Source organism: Hippoglossus stenolepis, chromosome 15, assembly GCF_022539355.2.
Source record: "Hippoglossus stenolepis isolate QCI-W04-F060 chromosome 15, HSTE1.2, whole genome shotgun sequence".
NCBI lineage: Eukaryota > Metazoa > Chordata > Actinopteri > Pleuronectiformes > Pleuronectidae > Hippoglossus > Hippoglossus stenolepis.
This window is the reverse complement of record NC_061497.1, coordinates 24,547,058-24,563,171: the sequence shown is the minus strand read 5'-3', so window position 1 is coordinate 24,563,171 and position 16,114 is coordinate 24,547,058. Positions and strand designations below refer to the sequence as shown.

Genomic DNA, 16,114 nt, shown 5'->3' with positions numbered 1-16,114 from the left:
GTCCCTTAATGAGCAGTGACATTAGATTCTTTACTGAACTCGATGTAAAGTGTCTTTGACTTTCTTGAAGCACTCTACAAATAAAATGTATTATTATTATAATAATTATTATAAAACGTTTTGATTCATGGACGACCTGCTCGATCCCAGACAACAACATCAATCAGATTAACAATTTAAGATTATTAGCATTAAAGTGGTTCCACTACTTGGAACAAACTAATGGAAAATAATTTGTACTGAACGTAGAAAGCTAATCCTTCATCAACATTTAGGTAAATAAAGTTAAGGGATTGGTCGATAGTTGCATCAGGATCAGGGCCAAAGAAAGTTGATGGAGAAACCAACAAGGACAAACTACGTAAATCTCACTACTGACAAAAGATTTCATAAAGGAAGCGAATGATTCTCTGGTTCATTTACTAAAGGTCGATTAGCTCTTACTCTGTATGATGCTGCCAGTGTAGCTGGGTCTTAGCTAACATTAGCTAACATAACCAAAGTTATGGAACTAACTGGAGCATTTGCCTTAACTTGCTGCTACTGTTTGTATATTGTACCTCAGTTACTACAGAAAACGTATATTTGTGTACTTTGTAAAAGAAGAATAAACAAGATTCAAGATTCAAGAGTTTAATGTCAAATGCACAACAATTACATTAAGCAGTCGCTGGCAATGAAATGCTCGGGTCACAGGCTCTCTTATTGCAATGCTCCGAATATTTACAAGCAAAAAATATTGAATAAAATAATATAAAATAGAATATCAAAAGTTTAAAATAGAAAATAAAATATATATATTTAAATATATATATACACCTAAAGAAAAAAAAGAAAAACAATGGTGCAATTATGTGCAATAGTGCAAATATGCTAAGGTGCTGGTTTGGAGGAGTTTATAAGTCTTATGTCCTGGGGGATGGAACTGTCTCTGAGCCTGGTGGGGGGGCCCGATGCTATGGTACCGTCGGCCAGACGGCAGCAGGCAGAACAGTTTGTGGTTCGGGTGATAGGGGTCTTTAATGATCCGGTTGGCCTTCTTCCTACACCGCTGGGTGTAGAGGTCCTCCATGGATGGTAGCTCCGTCCTGGTGATGTGCTGGGCAGACTGCACCACCCTCTGTAGAGCCTTACGGTTCAGGGCGGTGCAGCTGCCGTACCAGGCGGTGATGCAGCCAGTCAGGATGCTCTCTATGGTGCACCTGTATCCTGGCATCCATGTTGAGCCTCCGCAGCCTGCGGAGGAAGAAGAGCCGCTGTCTGGCCGTCTTCCTGATGGAGTCTGTGTGGTTGGTCCAGGTCAGGTCATCACTGATGTGAACCCAGAGGAACCTGAAGCTGCTGACTCGCTCCACCGTAGTCCCGTTGATGGAGAGGGGGCGTGTTCTACTCCTTGTCTCTTCCTGTAGTCCACGATCAGCTCCTTTGTTTTGCTGACGTTGAGATGGAGGTTGTTGTCCTGGCACCAAGATGTCAGGGCTCTGACCTCCTCTCTGTAGGCCTTCTCTCGCCGGTGATCAGGCCTATGACGGTCGTGTCATCAGCAAACTTAACGATGGTGTCGGAGCTGTGGGTGGCCACACAGTGATGCGTGAACAGGGTACAGGAGAGGACTGAGCACACAGCCCTGGGGGCACCGGTGTTTAGAGTCAGGGTGGAGGATGTGGTGCTGCCTATCCGCACCGCCTGTGGTCTGCCCGTCAGGAAGTTCAGAATCCAGTCACGGAGGGCGATGTTGAGCCCAAGGTCTCTGAGCTTGGTGACGAGCTTCAGGGGCACGATGGTGTTGAATGCTGAACTGTAGTCAATGAACAGCATTCTCACAGATGTGTCCCTCTGGTCCAGGTGGGAGAGGGCAGTGTGAAGGGTGAGGGAGATGGCATCTGCAGTTGACCTATCTGGCCTGTAGGCAAACTGAAGAGGGTCCAGAGAGTGAGGGAGGGAGGAGGTGATGAAGGGTTGACGAGCCGCTCAAAACACTTCATGATGGTGGAAGTGAGTGCTACTGGGCGGTAGTCGTTCAGGCAGAGGATTTTTGTTTTCTTGGGAACAGGGACAATGATGGTCTCCTTGAGACATGCAGGGACTACAGACTGGAGCACTGACAGGTTGAAGATGTCAGTGAACACATCTGCCAGCTGATCTGCACACACCTTGAGAGCTCGGCCAGGGATGCCATCAGGTCCAGGTGCCTTGCGTGTGTTGATCCGGTTCAAAGATCTCCACATGTCTGATGTTAGTTGAGAGCTCAACAAACTGCAAATGAAGAAAACAACTCACAACACATGCAAATACTGAAACGTGCTGTAAATAGCAACGGATCCAGGGAAGTGATGAACCTGCTGTAGCTCAGTGTTTTGTGAAGTTCCATCACCAGTGAAGAGCAGCAGACTTCAGTGACCTCACATTGAACTACAGCAGGTTCATGGAGCCTGCACGAGGATGTGTGCGATTAGACTCATTTAGTTTAAACTAGGTGTTCCTAATAAACTGACAACTGCAGATGTTAAATATGTAAATGACAGATTTATCTGCTGTTATTCTATTTTTCTGATTAAATGACGTCTTCAGAACAAAAATGAACCAAAACATCTGATCATAAAAACGAGCTAGCTCTAAAGCTAACTCAACTTTCTAACAACTTCCAGGAGCTTTTTCCTGAAAGAAATATGGCGGCGACCAGCAAGAGTACAAACTGACGTGGTTAATACAACCAATCACAGCGCTCCATCTGTTCCTCTTTTAAAACAAGTCCGCACAGGTGAACTAGGTCATAACTGTTAACTAGCACTAACTAGTATTTATAGCTTATTCATCATTAACCAGTATTTATCACCATGAACCTTCTCCAGTTCATCCCTGACATTAAAACACTTATTGGATTGTGTTAGAGGTTTAAATTATCTAATTAAATATTCACAAATTTACATACATCAAAAATATTAAACTGAGAAAACTTTCTTTTACCAAATTTTTACAAACATTTGTAAATGTGACATTTACAGATGCTGTCGTCATTGAACCAAAGTATGAAACACACAGAAGAACAGTTTACAAGTATTGAACAATTGAAATTGAAAATAAATAATGACAAACAAAAGATTGGTAAACAGAAAAAGACGACGCAGAAAATATCCAATAGTGAAAATATATATATATTTTTCCTGAAGTTGAATTTTGTCCAACTTTGATGAAGTCTGTACGACTCATCGTCGTAGTTTTAAATAATTTCTGACGGAGGTTTGTCTTCCCAAACAAACATGTGTCCCAACATGAAGTTTAACTCTTATTTTCTCCTCAGGTTCTTTATTCTCTCATTATACTTCTACATTATACTTCTACATTATACTTCTACATTATACTTCTACATTATACTTCTACATTATACTTCTACATTATACTTCACTCCCCGACGTACGACAGCAGGTTCAACACTATTCAAACCCTTTTTCCCTTTAGTTAGTTTTAGTTTAGATTCAACAAAAGGGCTTTTAAAGAACCTTTAGTTCAACGGGCGGTTTATTACTTCCGGTCCCTCCTCACACACATTTAACAGTAACGTTATATTTGCCCTGGGATGTGAGATTGAAGGATTTATATATAATTCTAATAAAAATAGTTCATAAACCTTTGATCAGTTTTAGAAAAACCTTCACTAAACACTGATCAGGTCAGGTACTACCTGCATGTGGCCACTGGGGGGCGCGATAGTCTATGTGTGAGCCAGCCCGTGCTTTTATTGTGAAAGAGGAAGTGCGAGTCATTGTGTGACTGTGGTCCAGCGGTCCAGCTCCTCCATCACCCCCATCACCTCCATCACCATGGTGCAGATGATGGAGTCTCAGTGCGAGTATTTCATGTATTTCCCGGCGGTGCCCATCACGGATCTGTCGGACCCGGCTCGGTACCGCAGCCTGCCCCGCCGGAGCCACCTGTACCTGGGGGAGACGGTTCGATTCCTGCTGGTGCTGCGCTGCAGGGACGCGGGGGCGACACCGACCGAGCACGGCCCCGGTAAAACCTCCACCATCCTCATCTTCATCATCTTCATCCGGATGAGAGGGAGATGCTCCATTTATTCTTCCTGTAACGTTCAATGTTCAGACAGAGAATCAGAGTTTTCAGTTTTCATGAAGATTCTATTCACATGTTTCTCTTCTTCATTCTCTCGATCTGCTGCTGTAACGAGATGAATGAATAAGTCTCATCTCATCTCATCTTATAGATTATTATACGAGGAAATACATATCGACCTTTTTAATCCTATAGGTGAAAACATCACTGTCCTCAGCCTGTCCATCGCTGCAGCTCCTCTTTTCAGCCTCTGTCTCAAAGTCTTTAGCTTCTGTCTCTTTAAGAGCCCCCCCCCCTCCATTGGTCAGCTGGTTTACCTTGTTGTGATTGGTCAGCTGCTTCCATCACTTGTAGGAAAGTGTCGCCCTCCGCTCTCCCTTCTCCTGACTTATTGTTGCGGGACATGTTGGACATGATGATGCAGAGTTTAATCAGGCAGGACAAACTGACCGTCTCATTTATATAAATGGCGTACGCGAAAGAAAATTCTGATCTATAAAACCATGTGCACGCACACCTGAACGCAATGTTCACTTTATAAATCACAGTCCACCTGGAAACGTTCGTACGTAAACTTTCTGACACTGACATGAGGTGTTTGTTAGTGAGGTGGAGGTGAAGAGACATTTGATGGGACAGCAGTGATGTGATTAATAAATAAAATACACTGATACTCTGCTGCTGCTGCTGTTAACACAGCGAGTGAGAGTGAAGACGATAGAAAGAACCGAGCCGGAAATAAGAAAAGATCCAATTAAAGATGGAGGCAGAAAAACACACTGTCAGAATGTGACGGAACTTGTTGAATCTCCTGTTCGTGTTTTAATCATCCAAAACTGCAGGATTATTAAATTCAGAAACAACTGTGATGTCCTAAATCTATAGAATTTAACAGAATTGTTATTATAAGCTGGTGTTTGTCCTGGGATGGTTCGGTTCCGTCAGTCGATCTAATACTGGACTCAGTTCAGCTCGGAGATCACAGATCTATAGAATCTAGATCAGCTGATCAGTCATCGCTGAACCCTCGTTTCCTCCTCATCCTTCCATTCACCTGCATCCATCACGCAGCATCACGCAGCATCACGCAGCATCACGCAGCATCACGCAGCATCACGCAGCATCACGCAGCATCACGCAGCATCACGCAGCATCACGCAGCATCACGCACCAGTGTCACCGCAGTATTTATTTATTTAGAGCATCTGGACCGATTCCCTCACATCAGTGGATCCTCACCTCCTCTGGGATATTATTTGGAAAGTGAATAGTTTTTCTTTATAGTGATCTCCAGGTCGCTCTGTGCACCTGATGGAACAGCCACGTTCACTACAGACCTGTTACACACACTCGTCCTGGATGATACACGCACAGTGTTAAAAGATATTGTTAAAAACTATTAACGACTCGGCTCTGTAACTCCGATGTTTATCTGAACGTAATTTATTGTAAGTTGTTTTATATATTTTGCAATAAAAGGTTCGTGTGGAACATTTTTGTTGCGCGAGCACAACTAAAGCTGTTGGTTTTAATGTAAATGATGAAGTGGATCAATAATCTGCTTCAGTTCAACTCCTCACGTCTGCGTCGCCACTTTTCTGTTTCCAAAACGTTCGTACGCATGGGTTGAGTGGAAATGCGCAAATATTCCCGTCAAGTTTGTTTTTATAAATCCCAACGTTTGCGTGAGAAGTTCGCCACGGTTATAAATGAGACCCCAAGTATATTTATTATGTTCCTCCTCCACCAGGGGGCGGTGATGGCGCTGCGGCAGGTTTCGGGACGGAGTCGGCCAGCAGTAGAGCGTGGAGGGAGCTCGCCGGCTCTCTGTGCGCTGTGGCCAGTGTGAGTCCAGGTGAGAGCAGCCGCCACCGAGGCAACCACCACCAGCATCACCATGACTACCAGAGCAGCGGGGACGAGGCTAATGAAGATGGCGAGGAGGACTACATCGCAGCAGCGGAGGCGGCCATCGCGGCACTCGGCAGCAGGGTGGACTCCCGGTGTCGTAGCTTCAGGGACTGCAAACCTCTGCTCATCCACAACTCGTCAGGGACAGCCTACAGGGAGTTCCGCAGGGCGCCTGTTCAGGTGCGGAGGTGTTGTGGTTCAGGTTTACAGAGGGACGGGGAACTAGTGAGCAACTAAAGAGGAAACAGTTCTAAACTGTGTCCATGACGTCATGTTCCCAAAATGATCCTAATGATGTTGGTGACATTTTGACTGTAGCGCCCCCTGCAGATCAAAGTTTTCTCTCACCCAATAAAAAAGCTCAACATCCACAAACATTATATGTATTCATGGTCCCCAGACTGATACTGTAACAACATTTCATCTGATTTGTTTTTGACTCAACATCTGCAAAGCTAAAAATGTTCTCATCAGCCTCGGCTGTTGTGTTTTGTGCTAATAGCAAATGTTAGCATGCTAACCCGCTACACAAGACTACATGTGGTTGTTAGCGCTCTGCTCAGCGTCGCCCTCTGCTGACGCTGACATCACTTATTTGCATTGATTGATGATGATTGAAAAGCGTCTGTTTCTTCATGTCAGTCTCCGCTGGACGAGCCGGTGGTTCTGACGGATGAAGTGATCTTCCCTCTCACCGTCTCTCTGGACAAACTTCCTGTCAGCACGCTGAAGGTCAAGGTCAGAACGTCACTGTCTGCTTTAGAATCCATCTTGTTTGGAGAGAGGCTCTAGACTCAGGAGTGATTAAGGTCTGTTTGGTAACGACTCAAAAAGATGACAACGCTAGAAACTAGTCTAGAAATGAAGATGTACATCATGTATACATAATGAAGCTAACATATATATATACATACATATATATATATGTATATATATATATATATCTTATATGTATATATGTATATATATATATATATATACATATATATATACATATATACATATATATGTATATATATGTATATATCTTATATGAACGCTGAGGACGTTATTTGGAGTCAGAGTTTGTGCAGTAGTGATAGTTTGATCCATGTCCCATCTGCTAACGCAGAGGAGGCCTATAACCTTTACTGCAGCCAGCCACCAGGGGGAGATAGAGACGCTTTGGCTTCCCTGTAGAGGAGCCTTCATGTCGTCCATCTTTCTTTACAGTCTGATGACTCGGTGTTGTTTGTTCAGGTGATGGTCACGGTTTGGAAGAAGGAGGCAGAGAAAGCGGAGGTTCAGGAACTCGGTTACCTGAGCGTCCTGCAGCAGCGAGAACCGACACAGACCTTCAGACACGACCTGAACACCTTCAAGGCTCAGGGTACGACACACACACATTCATACACTTTCAGTTTGACCTCTGACCTCAGCGTTAACCCTCGTCCTCCACAGTGAGCACCACTCTGACCGTCCTGCCGCCGCCAACCATCCGCTGTAAACAGATGACCGTCTCTGGGAGACACCTCGCTGTCCTCAAAGGTACCAGATCGTTTTTTATTCAGTTTTATGTTTCTGTTGACTCCTGGTGTGATAGAGAACAGAGGGAGAGGCAGGAATTAGTCTGATCCCTCATTTACTTTTAAAGAGAAAAAGAAACCAGACGTCAGGTTTGACGCTCACCAGCATCAGGACAGGGTCTAAAGAAACGATGTTGTTTATTGGAATGGTTTTAGATTTATAAAAGTTTAACTGTAAACTTTATTTATACCCCACAGTGTTGAATGAGTCTTCTCAGGAGGAGGTGAGTATTCGGGATGTTCGCATTCTGCCGAACCTGAACGCCTCGTACCTTCCCATGATGCCAGACGGCTCCGTCCTGCTGGTGGACAACGTGTGGTGCGTTGTTTAGTTAAATACGTCACATTTCACGTATCACATTGAGATACAATGTGTCTTGTATTAGTTTATATTATATGACTCGACGTACAAAACTTTATTACTAATGTAATAATGTTCTTATGTCACATCTCATTGTATTAACCAGCCAATCACAGTGGCTGATTTTTCAGGATTACGTACATATAGATTTAGGAGAGATTTTTTAAAATGTTTGAATTTAAATGTCCCACTTCTCACGTGTTAAATCAGATAAGTTTGTGTCTCATGACCTCGTGTGTCCTCTGCTCAGCCACCAGTCAGGTGAGGTCGGCATGGCGTCTTTCTGCAGGGTGGACAGCCTGGCCTGCCGCCTTCCCAGCATGCTCAGCGCTTTAGAGGAGCACGACTTCTTGTTCCAGCTGCACCTCAACGACATGGGGCAGGACGACTCCAACGAGGTGTGGACACGTTTGTGCTCTTTATTATGGTCTGTGTTGTGGGGTGTCATGGAGATCTTTCATCGTCCGCGAGCTAAAGAAAACACTGAGACAAAACGTTGGTATCAGCGCCCTCTTGTGGTCACTATATGTCATTGTGTTGATGTATTTCAGGGGCTGGAGGTTCCCCTGGTCGCTGTGCTGCAGTGGTCAACTCCCAAGATGCCTTTCACCAATTGTATCTACACCCACTACAGGTAAAGACCAATCAGGATTCACTTCAGACAAAGCAGGTTGTTGCCTGAATGTTAAACATCGACTGATTCAGTGCTTTTTATTTCACCAAATCGGTTTGAGACAGACGCAGCAGCCGACCTCCATCATGACAACAACATTCACAGAATCACTTCCTGTTTGGCAATTTGTCTTCAAACTAAAAGCACAGTGTTTGTTCTGCTGTCATGTTTTATGCATTATCACTAATGACAAGAAATTATTCTGAAGTATCAACACAGGACAAGAGAACACAATATTACAAACAAACACCTTTACTATATAATATAATTTAATATTATATCATATTATATAATAAAATATAATACGATATAATATAATATAATATGATATAATATGACACTGTCAGACAGTAACCTTTAACCCTCTGTGGAGTTAACAAGACAAACACCCCCTCTCTCAGGCTGCCCAGCGTCCGTCTGGACCGACCACGGTTCGTCATGACCGCGAGTTGTCCGAGCACGGTCAGAGTGAAGGAGAACTTCAAGGTCAAATACGTTCTGCTCAACAACCTGCAGGACTTCCTGGCTGTACGACTCGTCTGGACCCCCGAGGGTCAGTGTGTGTTTTAACATGAATTCACTCGCGCCTTTTTGAAATTAACGTAAAAGATTAGAAACTGAAACTAAGAAGGATTTACTGTAGCTCAGCCGTGTGTGTGTGTGTGTGTGTGTGTGTGTGTGTGTGTGTGTGTGTGTGTGTGTGTGTGTGTGTGTGTGTGTGCAGGTCGTGGTCATGGTGACGATGCAGCTCTGGCGGCTGTGGTGTGTCACTCTCCTCTCAGTAACCTCGGTCACTGTCGTAAAGGAAGAACTTTGTCGTCTGTGTTTCGTTCCAGATCCTCCGACCAGGACTGTACGAGGTACTGAAGCTCCGCCTCCGTAAAGCTTGGACTGTGTCAAGTAAAAATTGTTTTACACACTGTTCTTCCTCCTCTTCTTCCTCCTCCTCCTCCTCCTCCTCCTCCTCCTCCTCCTCTCTTCAGCTGAGTCAGCACATGAAGCTGAAGCTTCAGTTCACAGCTTCGGTCTCTAACCCTCCTCCAGACGCTCGGCCTCTGTCACGTAAGAACTTTTCTTGATTTGTTCGGGTGAGAATCGTGTTTGAGTTCAATTCTGTGACCGATTCTTCAGTCGTATGAAATCAGAAGCATCTTGACTGGATCAGCTTCAGTGTCGATAAGTGACATCGAGCTTCAGACACTTTGATTTCATTTAATTCTTCACGTTTTAGGTCAATTGATCTTTCTTATTATTAAAAACTAAAAAAGTTTATCATGGTTACAGTTGTCTCCATCTCAGCTAAGTATTATTACCATGGCTACATCTGTGTCCGGCATAGTTGTGTATTGTTACCATCTGTGGTGTTACCATGATTACAACTGAATTCCCCCCCCAGGTAAAAACAGCCCGTCCAGTCCGGCGGTTCGAGACCTGTTGGACCGTCACCAGGCGAGTCTGGGTCGATCTCAGTCCTTCTCACACCAGCAGCCGTCTCGATCCCACATCATGAGGTAAAACTCAGTTCAGTCATATTTACTGTCATCACGTGACCACGCCCTCATGTGCGGTTCTACTTCAGGACGGGCAGCGCCATGGAGCGACGGGCCATTACCCCACCGGTCGGCTCTCCGGTCGGTCGGCCGCTCTACCTGCCGCCACAGGACAGATCGCTGCTGTCACTGGACAAGATCGCCAAGAGGGAGTGTAAAGTCCTGGTGGTGGATCCCGTCAGCTAGAGAGCGAGGGAGCGAGGGAGCGAGGGAGCGAGGGAGCGAGGGAGCGAGGCAGATGAACGACGAGGAGGAAGAGAGGAGAGACTTTAAAAGAAGAAAATGAATCGATGATAAACTAAATCAAAGCCTTTGGCTTCTCTTCATCATAACTGAACCTGAACCTCCGGTCGAACCTTCTGACCCGTGTTACTGCGGAAACCATTTACTGTAATATGAATTTTTTTATGTGATGTATTATCACGTGTCTGTATTATTTAAAGCAACAGCATCACTGTCTACGACCTCGTTATAAAGGATTTATAATCTGTAACTAAATATTACTGATCAATAAATCCTTTAAAATCAAAGGCAGCGACTGTATATAAAGATGATCAGTGACTGTATATAAAGATGATCAGCGACTGTATATAAAGATGATCAGTGACTGTATATAAAGACCATCAGTGACTGTATATAAAGACCATCAGTGACTGTATATAAAGATGATCAGCGACTGTATATAAAGACCATCAGTGACTGTATATAAAGATGATCAGTGACTGTATATAAAGATGATCAGTGACTGTATATAAAGATGATCAGTGACTGTATATAAAGATGATCAGTGACTGTATATAAAGATGATCAGTGACTGTATATAAAGATGATCAGGAATCAGTGACTGTATATAAAGATGATCAGTGACTGTATATAAAGACCATCAGTGACTGTATATAAAGATGATCAGTGACTATAGAGTGATGTTATCAGTGACTGTATATAAAGATGATCAGTGACTGTATATAAAGATGATCAGTGACTGTATATAAAGATGATCAGTGACTGTATATAAAGATGATCAGTGACTGTATATATATGTATATAAAGATTAGAGATGACAGAGGTGTGGTAGACTGAGGTTATAGGTTCTATAGTTTAGTGTTCTTGGTTCAACCTCCAGGTTTTTCTGAATCATCACAGGATCAATATTTAAATACAAATCCACATGTTTATCTACATGTCATACTCGACCATTACTGACAATAATCCATCAGTTCATTGACCTTCAGCTACAAAGTGTTTATTCTAATCAAAGCTGTAAATACTCTGATCTCTCTGATGTTCTCTGTTCCACGTGACATCTGTTCACTTGTGTCCGTCCTGGGAGACGGGTCCTCACATGTGTCTCTGAGGTTTCTACCTTCTGTACCTGTTAAAGGTTTTAGTAGTTTGACTCTTGTTGAGGGTTAAGAACAGAGGACGTCTCACCTTGTTAAAGACCATGAGACAAACTGGGATTTGAGATTATGGATTATACAAATAAAATGTGATTGATTGCACCAATAAAGACAAATACGGTAAATGATCAAACCTCATATCCAAACTCACTCTGGTTTTAACACTAAGTAATAATCATTTTCTATCTGTACAATTTCAAATGTATGTGAAATCCTGTCACTCTGTATATATTCTGTTCATGTTATGAATGTGAATTTCAGAATAAAAGCAGGTGATGAGGACGTTTAACAGTGAGTTTGATCAGGTGAAAAATAAAATGGAGATGCCGGGGATTGAACCCGGGACCTCATACATGCGAAGCACGCGCTCTACCACTGAGCTACATCCCCACAGAGTGCAACGTGAGCAGGGAGGTGACTACTAATATGTTGCTATAGGACAGTGGGACGGCACGTGTGTTGTATAGCGCCAAACAATGATCTACATCATGTCAGGGCTCTGAAGGTCAACACCTTCAATGTTCTATAGAGAAACTAACAGTTCCCACAACGAGCAGCAGTTTGTGAAGTCACCTTACTTCCGCGTTCTCACACTAAAAGAGGACAACCCCTGTCTCCCAGCCAATGAGAAACACAACAGTGTCACGTGCCCAAACGCTGACACGTTCACTGACCTTCTGGAAAAGTCAGCTGGTTAAACATCAAACCTTCTAGCTCCTGATCCCAGTGAACATTGACTTTAACTCACAGTCCGTTACAAGATGTATAATGAATGTTATTAATCATTAAGACTCTGTGTTAAATCCCTGGAGGAGCAGGTGGAAGCTGTTTAACATGGAAGAGGTTTTCACTTTGTATCTGTCAGTACGAGTTGTCTTCAGTAGGGGGCGGTACAGGACCGTCCGTGACTACATGTTCATGAGGTCTGGAAACTGAGAAGTTAGTGACGGAGTATTTTCTTCTTCAGGGTTAAACTGATGCCTGGTGTGTCTCTACATGTGTCTCTACAGGTGTCTCTACAGGTGTCTCTGCAGGTGTCTCTGCAGGTGTCTCTACATGTGTCTCTACAGGTGTCTCTACAGGTGTCTCTACAGGTGTCTCTACATGTGTCTCTGCATGTGTCTCTGCATGTGTCTCTACATGTGTCTCTACAGGTGTCTCTACATGTATGTGAACATGATGGTAGAAAACCCAGCACTGAGGCGCCAGCTGCGATGGCCGAGTGGTTAAGGCGTTGGACTTGAAATCCAATGGGATCTTCCCGCGCAGGTTCGAACCCTGCTCGCAGCGTTTTGTTTTCTGATTCTTTTATTATCAACTCACACAAACACATGAGTGACGTCGTCTGTTCCTTTGTTAGAAAGAAGGAATCTATTGGTCCTTTAGAAAATAATTATAATAAGATTCACCAGCTCCAGTGAAATGTTTTATTAAAACTGCAGAGTGAAGATTCAACATGTCACCAAGGCTCCTCCCACACAAATATGCGCATTTAATATAAAATAAATCCGTTAATTATAAAGTTTACAAGTGAAGCAAAAATCTTAACGTCTGGTTGATGACTTGTTTCTGTCACAGACCAGCAGGTGGAGCTGATGCTCCAGCTGTAGAGAAAGAGTTGATTAAAACAACATGACAGAAACGTTTCATGTGAGGACGTCACAGTCACATGAGTCATGTATGTTCACATGTGAATAACTTTCTTTACTTTCCTCTGATTGGCCGAACATCAGGAAGCCTGCCTCATCATCTCACCAGTGCTTGAGTAACTATTAACTAAAAATAAGCAACCAGGAAGTTGACATTGACTGTAAATGGAAATGTTACTCTGCTGTCAGGAAACACAAAGCTAACGTACGTAAAATGTTACTCTGCTGTCAGGAAACACAAAGCTAACGTACGTATAATGTTACTCTGCTGTCAGGAAACACAAAGCTAACGTACGTATAATGTTACTCTGCTGTCAGGAAACACAAAGCTAACGTACGTAAAATGTTACTCTGCTGTCAGGAAACACAAGCCGTGCTAATAATGTTACCTCTGTCAGGAAACACAAGCTAACGTACGTATAATGTTACTCTGCTGTCAGGAAACAAAGCTAACGACGTAAATGTTACTCTGCTGTCAGGAAACACAAAGCTAACGTACGTATAATGTTACTCTGCTGTCAGGAAACACAAAGCTAACGTACGTATAATGTTACTCTGCTGTCAGGAAACACAAAGCTAACGATTAATGTTACTCTGCTGTCAGGAAACACAAAGCTAACGTACGTATAATGTTACTCTGCTGTCAGGAAACACAAAGCTAACGTACGTATAATGTTACTCTGCTGTCAGGAAACACAAAGCTAACGTACGTATAATGTTACTCTGCTGTCAGGAAACACAAAGCTAACGTACGTAAAATGTTACTCTGCTAAGAATTAGATTAATTATTTATTAATTAATTTTACTTTTACATGTTTAGGTCATTATCTAAAGCTTTTAATTGATTTATTATTAACATCTGACATGTAACATTATACATCTATGACAGATAATGATTAATATAATATTAGATTAATTTAAAAACAAATGGATGAAAACCCTTAATCATACAAAACAGGTAAAAACCTCATGAGTCTGAGGAAACTGTTAAATCTTCTAATTTTTAACATCGTTACGTAACATAAACCCAGTAAACCCCTCCATCGTCCATTCATTATGAATGATAAGTTTCCTCATGGACGACAGCTGCTGCTTTTCTGCCTTGTCAGGGAGGGAGGGAGGAGGGAGAGGGAGAGAGAGGGGGAGGGAGGAGAGAGAGAGAGGGGGAGGGAGTGAGAGAGAGGGGCACACCATGGAGCCCTCCATTTATATTCTCACTCTTTGTCTCTCGCCCTCTCTCTCCTGGCTGAGCAGTGGATTGAAGTGAGAGAGAAACATTAACAGCAGGAGGAGACACAGGATGAAGAGAGAGAGAGAGGGCGAGCGAGGGAGAGAGACAGTGGTAGAGGAGAGGGGGGGGAAGTAAAGGAGGGCGTCTGACGGAGATCAGAGTATTTATAGGAGGAGAAATGAGGAGGTAGAACGACAGAGAGAGAGAGAGAGAGAGAGAATCCAGACACAATAAGAAGAACAGAAGACAAAGAGGAACGAGCGAGGGAGCGAGGCAGCGAGGCAGCGAGGCAGCGAGGGAGCGAGGCAGCGAGGCAGCGAGGCAGCGAGGCAGCATGCTGAGGAGGAAGAGGAGCGTGTCGTTCGGAGGCTTCGGATGGTGAGAACATTCTTCATCCTCTGATAAACCACCTTTCATGGCTTTGAGTTCATTTCCTGTCTGAGCTGCACTCAAGTGACATCACGGTGACATCACGGTGACATCACGGTGACATCACGGTTGCATCACCCCCCTTCTTTAAAAAAGTTAGTGAATAGGATCGTTTGTTTCAGGACGAGACAACGTGTCTGATCATTAACGTGTCTGAAGTTAAAATTGGACTTTTTCTGAATGAGGTTTGGTTGAAAACTTTCCAGACTCGTTGATTCTTTGTCCGTTTTCTGGTCGTTGTTTCCAGTCGAGCGACGGCGAACTCTTCCTGCTGCTGCAGTTAATGAACAACTGAGTCTTTCTCAGGAGTTTAAGGTTCTATAACACAAAGAGGTCGACTGCACGCGTCACTTCAGTCATGTGGAAATTATTTAAATTGTCTTTTTCATTCGTTCATATTTAATTTAACTTTGGATCCAGTTCTTGTTCAATGTTTCAAATAAAAACATGTATTTGCTTTAGGGCTGCACCCAGTCGTTGTTTTCATCATCAATTCATTTTTTCATCTATTAAAGGTCAGACACATTTTTTTAAATGCTCTCTATGAGGGTTAGGGCTAGGGGCTTAATTTCCTACAACTCTTTCTGTCCTTATTTTCTTCCATCATCCTTCTTTCATTTATCCATTTTATTTATTTTTCCTTGTTCCTTGTTCCTTCTACTCATCCTTCTCTCCTCCTACTCATCCTTCTTTCCTTCTCTTCATCCTTCTCTCCTCCTACTCATCCTTCTTTCCTTCTCTTCATCCTTCTCTCCTCCTACACATCCTTCTTTCCTTCTCTTCATCCTTCTCTCCTCCTACATCCTTCTTTCCTTCTCTTCATCCTTCTCTCCTCCTACACATCCTTCTTTCCTTCTCTTCATCCTTCTCTCCTCTCTACACATCCTTCTTCCTTCTCTTCATCCTTCTCTCCTCCTACTCATCCTTCTTTCTCTTATCCTTCTTCTCCTTCTTCCTTCTCTTCATCCTTCTCACATCCTTCTTTCCTTCTCTTCATCCTTCTCTCCTCCTACTCATCCTTCTTTCCTTCTCTTCATCCTTCTCTCCTCCTACACATCCTTCTTTCCTTCTCTTCATCCTTCTCTCCTCCTACACATCCTTCTTTCCTTCTCTTCATCCTTCTCTCCTCCTACTCATCCTTCTTTCCTTCTCTTCATCCTTCTTTCCTTCTCTATCCCATCCTTCTTTCCTTCTCTTCATCCTTCTCTCCTCCTACTCATCCTTCTTTCCTTCTCTTCATCCTTCTCTCCTCCTACACATCCTTCTTTCCT

The 16,114-nt window shown here is 43.4% G+C and overlaps 2 protein-coding genes and 2 non-coding genes across 4 annotated transcripts in view; 3 read left to right on the top strand and 1 right to left on the bottom strand.

Moving 5' to 3' along the window:
• Nucleotides 1-3,759: 3,759 nt before the first annotated feature.
• On the top strand, nucleotides 3,760-10,791 carry LOC124854876 (trafficking protein particle complex subunit 14-like). The gene is given in 14 exon segments (XM_047343531.1): nucleotides 3,760-4,014; nucleotides 5,825-6,165; nucleotides 6,628-6,723; nucleotides 7,225-7,354; nucleotides 7,426-7,512; nucleotides 7,749-7,869; nucleotides 8,162-8,309; nucleotides 8,463-8,545; nucleotides 8,986-9,137; nucleotides 9,309-9,401; nucleotides 9,404-9,444; nucleotides 9,568-9,646; nucleotides 9,981-10,095; nucleotides 10,164-10,791. Coding segments are annotated over 14 exon segments (1,836 nt in total). The 5' UTR covers nucleotides 3,760-3,821; the 3' UTR covers nucleotides 10,321-10,791.
• A 1,061-nt stretch (nucleotides 10,792-11,852) lies between these two features.
• trnaa-cgc lies at nucleotides 11,853-11,924 on the bottom strand. The gene has a single exon. It is a non-coding gene; the product is annotated as a tRNA-Ala (tRNA).
• An 818-nt stretch (nucleotides 11,925-12,742) lies between these two features.
• On the top strand, nucleotides 12,743-12,824 carry trnas-uga. The gene has a single exon. It is a non-coding gene; the product is annotated as a tRNA-Ser (tRNA).
• A 1,550-nt stretch (nucleotides 12,825-14,374) lies between these two features.
• LOC124854873 (rap1 GTPase-activating protein 2-like) overlaps nucleotides 14,375-16,114 on the top strand; it is a 20,167-nt gene continuing 18,427 nt past the window's right edge. Inside the window, 1 exon segment of the mRNA XM_047343526.1 lies at nucleotides 14,375-14,792. Coding sequence (XP_047199482.1) covers nucleotides 14,749-14,792 — 44 coding nt within the window. The 5' untranslated portion in view covers nucleotides 14,375-14,748.